At 43.8% G+C, this 8,395-nt stretch overlaps 2 protein-coding genes across 2 annotated transcripts; both read right to left on the bottom strand.

The window, feature by feature from the left end:
- Positions 1-1,276: 1,276 nt before the first annotated feature.
- LOC117057631 (olfactory receptor 10AG1-like) lies at positions 1,277-4,385 on the bottom strand. Its single transcript, XM_033168472.1, has 2 exons — positions 4,334-4,385; positions 1,277-2,242 (listed from the first exon to the last, which is right to left on the bottom strand). Exon 2 carries the CDS (start codon positions 2,240-2,242, stop codon positions 1,277-1,279), a length of 966 nt encoding a protein of 321 aa, XP_033024363.1. The 5' UTR covers positions 4,334-4,385.
- Positions 4,386-6,212: 1,827 nt separating this feature from the next.
- Positions 6,213-7,172, bottom strand: LOC117057630 (olfactory receptor 10AG1-like). Its single transcript, XM_033168471.1, has one exon. The coding sequence runs from the start codon at positions 7,170-7,172 to the stop codon at positions 6,213-6,215; it is 960 nt and encodes a 319-aa protein (XP_033024362.1).
- Positions 7,173-8,395: the final 1,223 nt, after the last annotated feature.

The following is an 8,395-nucleotide window of genomic DNA, read 5'->3' as shown; positions in this document are numbered from 1 at the left end:
TTTAATGCCTCTTTAGCTTTATTTGCTCTTTCCTCATCCCTCCATAATTCTTCATTCATCCTCCACCTCCCTCTTGTACATTTCCTGAATTTCATATATACTGTCACCGGGTTATGATCGGAAATAGATTTGTTTAGTATTTCTGTTTTATCTACATTTAACATTAATTGTTTTGAGTCCCAAATGGCATCAATCCTTCCTCCAGATTTATGCACTTCAGAATAATGGGTGATATCTCTAGTGTTTGGGTTTTTGGTTCTCCAAATATCATATAAATTTAAATTTGTAACCAAATTAAAAAAGGATAAAGGAGGTTTGCCAGAATTAGACACTTTCTCCCTATCAGTCCTGTCCAAATCATTAGAGATCACACCATTTTGATCTCCCATAAATATAATATCTTCCCCTATATAATCCCAGAGCTTATCCTCCAAATTTCTATAGAATTCATCTTTTCTATTATTAGGGGCATAGAAGCCTACCAAGACAATTTTCCCCACTTCTGTTTGTATTTCCACAACTAGTATTCTCCCATCCTCATCTTCGAATAACTGTTGGATGTTCAGCTTCCAAAAGAATGTCCGAAAACCGGAACACTCACTTCCGAGTTTTAATCATTCAGGAGCCGATTTGTTTGGGAGCCAAGGAGTTTGACTTCCAAGATATATCTTATTTATACCTACTGGGGCAAGGCTGGGAAACCTGTTGCCCTGCAGATGCTGCTGCACTGAAAAAGTAAAAGAAGAAGGCTATAACTGAGAAGCTGAGATGAGTGCAAAATGTTGTATTTAAGAGTTTCTACCCAGGTGGCGCTGTGGGTTAAACCACAGAGTCTAGGGCTTGCCGATCAGAAGGTTGGCGGTTCGAATCCCTGCGACGGGGTGAGCTCCTGTTGTTCGGTCCTAGCTCCTGCCCACCTAGCAGTTCGAAAGCACGTCAAAGTGCAAGTAGATAAATAGGGACCGCTCCAGCGGGAAGGTAAACGACGTTTCCGTGCGCTGCTCTGGTTAGCCAGAAGTGGCTTTGTCATGCTGGCCACATGACCCGGAAGCTGTCTGCGGACAAACGCCGGCTCCCTCGGCCTATAGAGCGAGATGAGCGCCGCAACCCCAGAGTCGGACACGACTGGACCTGACCGTCAGGGGTCCCTTTACCTTTACCTTACACACCTCCTGGGTGTGAAAACTCCAAAGATAATGAAGGGGCCATGACCGAAAATATTATATAACAAGTATCTATCAGTTTTAGACAGACTGCAAGATATTCAGCTGATTTCTCAGCCGATCTCCATGCCTACTTTGAACTGCCATTTGCTGTTAAAGATCCTTTGGAGGGCAGCCTTCACCTCCCTGTTCCTCAGAGTGTAGATGAGAGGGTTGCAAAGGGGAATGATGACCGTGTAGAAAAGAGAGAGGAACTTGTCGATCTTCACAGAGTCAGGGGTCTTGGGGAGGAAGTACACAAGCATTGCAGAGCCATAGAAGAGACAGACCACTGTTACGTGAGAGGAACAGGTGGAAAAGGCCTTCTGGCGTCCTGTGGCTGATGGCATGCGCAGTATAGCCCTGGTGATGTACACATAGGAAGCCAAGATGACTACAAATGGTCCCACAATAAAGACCACATCCTCAATATAGGTCGTCAACTCATTGGCGTAGAGATCCGCACATGCCAGGCTGAGTACTGGTGGGATGTCGCAGAAGAAGTGGTCCATCTCATTGGAGCCACAGAAAGGTAGGGAGAAGATGAGTCCGATTTGCACCAGTTGCATTGGGAGACTGAGGGCAAATGAGCCAATCACCAGCCCTACCCGCACTTTATGGCTCATGATTGTCATGTAGCGGAGAGGCAGGCAAATGGCAAGATAGCGGTCATAGGCCATGGCCGCCAGTAGGAAGCATTCGGTCCCACCCAGAAAAATCAGGAAAAACATCTGTGAGGCACAGGCTGGAATGGAAATGGAGCGCTGCCCAGTGGCCAGGTTGGCCATCATCTTGGGAAGAGTGACAGAGGTGTAACACAACTCTAGCCCCGATAAGCTTCTCAGAAAAAAGTACATTGGAGTTTGAAGGGCAGGGTCCCATGTTGTCACGGCCATGATCAGACCGTTGCCTAGTAGGATAGTCAGATAGACAGTCAGGAAGGTGAAGAAGAGGAGGGCAGGGTACTTATGGTATCCCAGCAAGACAAACTCAGTCACAGCGCTCTGGTTCCCCCAGTGTCTGGCCAGGTCAACATCCATCTACAGAAGAACAGAGGCAAGATATGTATGCTGGGAGGCTGCCGCATCCTGAAATGAGATGAAGATCTCGCTCTGTCCAGGCTGTCTGTCATGCAAACACAGACAAACACATATGCTTGCCTAGAGTATGCTACTAGATGAATCTGACATGCCCTGGTGTCCTTCAGATCCCTCTCTTTACCCTGATGTGTCAAAAGCCAATATAAAATGGCTTTAAGATTGCCTAAGCCTTACCACTTGGATGCAAACTCTATCCTAAAATATACCAAAAACATATAGCTGCTACCACATACTGAATTAATAAAGCAGTAGGATCTTAATATTTTTGATGTGGCAGGAAGACCATGGCCAAGTACTGAGACCTCACTCTGCCCAATCTGTCTTTCATTTTTGAGGTGGTAAGAATATAGGAGGTTCAACCTTCCATAAACTCCAGTGTCCACAATTTAATGGCCAGATGAAACTTTTGGCTTCAGAATGCTTTCTAGTAGCAAGTGCTTGTATTTTAGAAAGAAGAAGAAGAATGGCACATCTACTCACACCTGTGCACTTCTTTGCTGACTCAATTTAAATGAAATAATTATGTCAGGGATGGGATGGAAAGAAACCACTCTCACATGATTAATTACTTCAGCTGATCTCAGTTCCCTCCATTCCAATGCATTTGGTTTTCTCCCATAAGAATGAATGATTCACATTGCAGTTCTCACTGGCAAAGATGACCTCCAGATTCTGTGACCTAGATCTAGCTCTAGGTGTTCTTAATTTGGGATGATTGATGATGGATTGTGGGAAGAATCCTAAGATGGGGTGACTATAATTCTTACAAGAAAGGGGGTGAGTGATGCTCATACTGAATGTTTCAGCTGGCAATGCAACACAACCAGCCCTTTAAAAAACTATCCAATTTTTTTCTTTATTGAAATCAGGAATGGGGACCTTGTGGCTAGAGGTGGGTAAAGCTGTCAAATTTTGTTTCTCACAGTTTCATTTTCCCAATCTTAAGTTCAGTTCTTATCTATCTATCTATCTATCTACCTATCATCTACCTATCTATCTTATGAAAATTCATCAGCATTTTAAGGGGAATTTTCACCAAACATGTATATTTTGTATTCAATTTTGCCTGATACACACTTCTTCAAAGCTATTAGGTGCAATGGAATACAATTTTGTATGCTGGTTTCACTAATATATGGATTATTATGTACACTTTACCCCAGTATATAGATTTTTGTACATTTTACTTTGGTAGAGGACTGCCGTGCAAAATTTAGAAAAGTGTGAATTTTGAAGGATAACCGTTTTGGCTCATGTATTGTTTGGGAAAGTGAGAAGCATGTAGGTTTGCCCATAAATACAAACTGAATTGAATTCTGTCTCCCACCCCCGCCACCCCCACCCCTTCCTGTGGCCCTTCAGATTTTGCTGGGCTCTAGCTCACATCAGCCCCAGCCAGCATGACCAATGGTCAGAAATGTTGGGAACTAGTGTCCAGAAACATCTGGAGAACCACAGGTTCCCTATCCCTAGGTTAGATCCCACAAGACAGGACTTCTCTGATAACATACAGAGTTGGTTCATCCAATGGAAGTGATTGGCAGTAGGTTCGTAAAGATAAGAGGCAGCTCTTCTTCACTCAAAATCAACTTATTTTGCTGGCAAAGTTTTAACTGATGAAATTGAGTGACAGGCTGAAGTTGCCAGAATGCCTTGAATACCCACAAAAAGAGTCCTAAATTCCCAAACTCCCTAGAAGTAATCACCTCACCTTACCTCCTCACAATGCAAGGATAATTCAGATCCCGAAGAGCTGAATACATTCATAAGTGATCATATATCAATGAGCAACATAAATTGTTTCAGGTGCTCATTCCTCTGTGCTCTGGCTGCTTCACCTTTCCTGCAAAGCTCTCCTCCGCATTTCAACATGTAACTCAAATAAAATTCAGGTCCACCACCTTCTATCCTAGGCTACATTTTCTATTTCCACATTCATTATTCTTACCAACCTGATTTGGGTTCTCTTCCCTTGAGGTGTGTTCCCTAACTAACCCTACTGAATTGGCATAGGGAAGGAAGAACATTTACCTGCTTTGCAGCTGAGGTGCCGCTGTGCTAAGCGCTGGGTTAGTTTCTCCTGTAAGAACCAGGGCAGGAAGCCTCTACCTGTGTCCTTGCCTAGCAACCACACTTTCCCATGGTATATATAGAGTTGCCATTCACATGCATGATGGAAGAGGAAGGTGGCTGTGGGGACTCCCATAGGAGCAAATGTGCTAATCATGCTAAACATTGGAAATACAGTTTGTGTTGAGAACATGTAGGGATGTAAAAATCCTAGGTGTTTGGTCTCATTGTCCACAGGCTCCTTTAGCAGAATCACTATTCTGCACCAACTTAGCATGGAACATAGTGTGATCATAGGGCTGGCTCTGTTGTTATGGAGAGTGGATGTATCACCCAGGCCTCCAATGTGATGTTACGATATTGGAAATGTGAATATCCCCAGAGGGTTCCTGGCAGAATTGTTGGAAGACAGTGTGGCGTGTGCCATGTACTGGTCCCAGGTATGGTGGAGGTAGGGATCAGGGAGAAATTCATTTGAATGTACCCAGTTCACACTTCCTGAACCAATACATGAACAGCGGCACTGCTATCCTTCAAAATCTGCACTTCTCTGAATTTTGCAATGCAGTTCTCCAACAACAACAAAATATTTAAAAGTGCATTTTAGGGGAGTGTGTGCATATAATATAGTGCATATAATTGTCAGCATTTCACTCCTCCGTTGCTTGATATGCAATTGTTACATCACATGTCTGTGTTTACTTTCCAGGCTTGGAAAGTGTGAGAATGGAAGTCAGTCTTATCTCTTCCGCTCTATTGCACTTTTGTCTTTTTTCTCTCTCTCTCTTGGAGAAGAAAGGAGAGAGTCACCATGATTGCTTCGTCCTGTATATATTGCTTAATAAATACTTAAATGCGCAACCAAAGCTCCACTTCGTTTCTGCTATACTCTGCTGAGTGAGCATGCACATAGTCTCCTGATATGTGTCACTGGCGCGTGCCAGGACTGAAGATTTATGGACGTCCCGGGCTGTGCTGCATTAGGAAGATGCCCAGAGAGGTTTGTGAACAAAAATGCACATTAGAGGAAATTGCTTGAAATATATGTGAATTAGACAAAACCACTTACAAAAATACATATATTAGAAATAAGCTGAAAAATCTGTATGAATTTTCACTGGAATTTCTAAACAAAGACATTGCCAACTGATGTTGAAATTGAACTTGACTGGAAAAAGAAGAAACTGAGAGAAACTGAAATTGACAGATTTATACATCCACAGTGTGTGTGAGCATTCACAGCAAGCCCCTATTCTTCGTCTTTGATATGGGACCCCACAACAGTTTTCTAAACATGTAGTAGGCCAGATAGTTGGGTTCACACACTTTTATTGTGAAGGGAGTTTCCCAGTGCCCTCTACCTTTCCCAAAGCCCCGTCCCCAAATGTGCTATAGCTATAAAGGGTAGTTATATCAGCATGATGTAGGGAAGAACCTCTGAACATCCTAGTGCAAATCCAAAATTAGTTTAATCAAAAATCATTTATTCAGGGGAGCAGAGCAGAAGACAAAAGGAGCCAGGCATGTAAGTAAATAAGAGTTTCCTGAAACCTTAGTTATATGTTCTGGTTTTCTTCTTATAAAGAACAGCACCCTTTTTGGACGATTAGTTTGTGGCAAGGTTCAAGACAGGCGGCTGTAATAATTGTTAATCCTTCTCCGAGGAGACACAATGAAATTAATGGAAATGACTTACTTGGGTCTACTGACCTCAATGAGTCTACTCATAGTAGGACTTAGTTGGATACACCCAGGGGGACTTACAGGATCCCCTAAAAGGCAATTTGAGTTTTGGGAGATAGGGATTATTTTAAAGGTTTAAGAAATGAACGAAAGTTGCTTACCCTGTGCCCACCCCAAAAGCTCTTTTCCTGCACAACAGTTTAGTGAGGGCAACCTTCACCTCCCTGTTCCTGAGAGTGTAGATGAGGGGATTGCAAAGGGGAATGATGACCGTGTAGAAAAGAGAGAGGAACTTGTCAACTTTCAGAGAGTCCCCTGTCTGCGGGTGCAAGTACACAAGCATCCCCGAGCCATAGAAGAGACTGACCACAATCAGGTGGGACGAGCAAGTGGAGAAGGCCTTCTGGCGTCCAGTGCCTGATGGCATGCGCAGGATGGTTCTGGTTATGCGGGCATAGGAGGCCACTATGAGGAAAAAGGGGAGCACCACCACGAGGATGTTCTCTGCATACACAGCCAACTCGTTGGCATACAGGTCGGCACATGCCAGGCGAAGTATGGGTGGGATGTCGCAGAAGAAGTGGTCGATCTCATTGGGCCCACAAAAAGGCAAGGAGAAGACAAACCCAATTTGCAACAAGTGCACCACAAGGCTGATGGCAAAGGAACTGACCACCATCCCCATCCGCACCTTATGGCTCATGATGGTCATGTAGTGGAGAGGCAGGCAGATGGCAAGATAGCGGTCGTAGGCCATGGCCACTAGCAGGAGGCATTCTGTGACACCCAGGAAGAGCATAAAGAACATTTGTGCAGCGCAGGCTATCAGCGAGATAGAGAGGTCCCCTAAGATAAGATTGGCCATCATTTTAGGAAGGGTGACTGAAGTGTAGCAGATCTCTAACCCCGAGAGACTGCGCAAGAAGAAGTACATGGGAGTATGGAGAGCAGGGTCCAGCGTCGTCACCACCACAATAAGGCCATTGCCCAGTAATATGGCCAGGTAGATGACCAGGAAGGCAGAAAAAAGGAGGACAGGGTGTCCTTGGTATCCCAGCAAGATGAATTCCTTCACTGTGCTTTGGTTCTTCCAGCGTCTGGCCTGCTCAGCATCCATCTGTAGAGGCAAGTGAGGAATTTGTGAGTCTCAGGTCCAGTTTCTGGATCTGGATCAGGAGGACAGTGGTGGGTGACAAAGGGTAAAAGTGCCCATATCCTCCCACTAGAGACAGGATAGAGATCCTCTGTCCTTTGCAGTGACCATTTATTGAGAAGAGGAGAAATAATCCAACAACCAAGGGCAAAACAATTCATTTACCCAAGAGTAAATGGTAAAGTCGACCAGAGGCAGACTTTGGTCATCTTTCATAACATGGTGCCCTTTGCAAGGCCAAAATCTGGTGCCCAATAAATGGATCTTCTCAATTATGGATCTTCTCAATTTTGTGCCCTCTGAGTTCTGTGTCCTGTGTGGGGTGGGGGGTGGGAAGAACTGCCCAAATCACCCTAAATCTGACACTGTAGGTGTGATTGAACCCAATGGAGCTTACTCCTGAGTAGACATGTACGATTGCACTGTGAGTGTGCGGCAGGGGGAATAGAAGAAATACAAAAAAGGGGGAGAGAAGAACAAAAACAGAGAGGAAGAATGAAACAGAAAAGGAACATGTATATATGTGATTGAAGAAGGATCAACAGTAGCTCATGCAATTGTTGCAGATTAGGTTCAAGGTGATCCACAGGAGGGTGGTCAGGCGCAAAAGAGGACAGGGCTTTTGCACCTGCATATTTGACACTTATTTATTAATTATTTCAAATTCTAACTCACCCTTCCTCCCCAAAGAGCGCCCAGGGTAACTCACAACAATAAAAATGTTGTGTAACAGAATTCAAAGCAGCACTATAATCTATGGTCGGCTTCATAAAATTATTGGTCACAAACCTGGATAATTTTTAATTTTTTTTTACATGTTATGCAGGTTAAAAGGGGGAATGTCTGATTTCCTTGCATTCTTTCAAACGCCTTCTGGAAACTGTATTGTAGTGTATTCTTAGAAGACGGACTGGTTTGCTTGTTTTTAATCATGTTTAGCTGCCTGGACTCCGTAGCCTAAAATCCCCTGCTTTCTCTCCATTAATAGCAAATATTTTTGTATCTGACCTTTCATTCAAAATTCTTGCACATGAAATATGTGTTGATGCAATTGTGTGAATTTTGGGCTCCTGACTTAATGGCCCAGGGTTGTTGTGAGAATAAAATAAAATACAATTTTTTAAAATGAGAAACGTCTGCAGAGGGAACTATGTACCTTAAAGCTTGCCTCCCCCAATAAATCTTGA

The sequence above is a fragment of the Lacerta agilis genome, chromosome 14, assembly GCF_009819535.1.
Source record: "Lacerta agilis isolate rLacAgi1 chromosome 14, rLacAgi1.pri, whole genome shotgun sequence".
NCBI classification, from domain to species: domain Eukaryota; kingdom Metazoa; phylum Chordata; class Lepidosauria; order Squamata; family Lacertidae; genus Lacerta; species Lacerta agilis.
The sequence above is the reverse complement of the archived record's forward strand: the minus strand, read 5'-3'. Positions and strand labels throughout refer to the sequence as shown.

Excerpts from the sequence above, each read along its gene's own strand:
- LOC117057630 (XM_033168471.1), bottom strand. The coding sequence starts at position 7,172 with ATGGATGCTGAGCAGGCCAGACGCTGGAAGAACCAAAGCACAGTGAAG.
- LOC117057631 (XM_033168472.1), bottom strand. The coding sequence starts at position 2,242 with ATGGATGTTGACCTGGCCAGACACTGGGGGAACCAGAGCGCTGTGACT.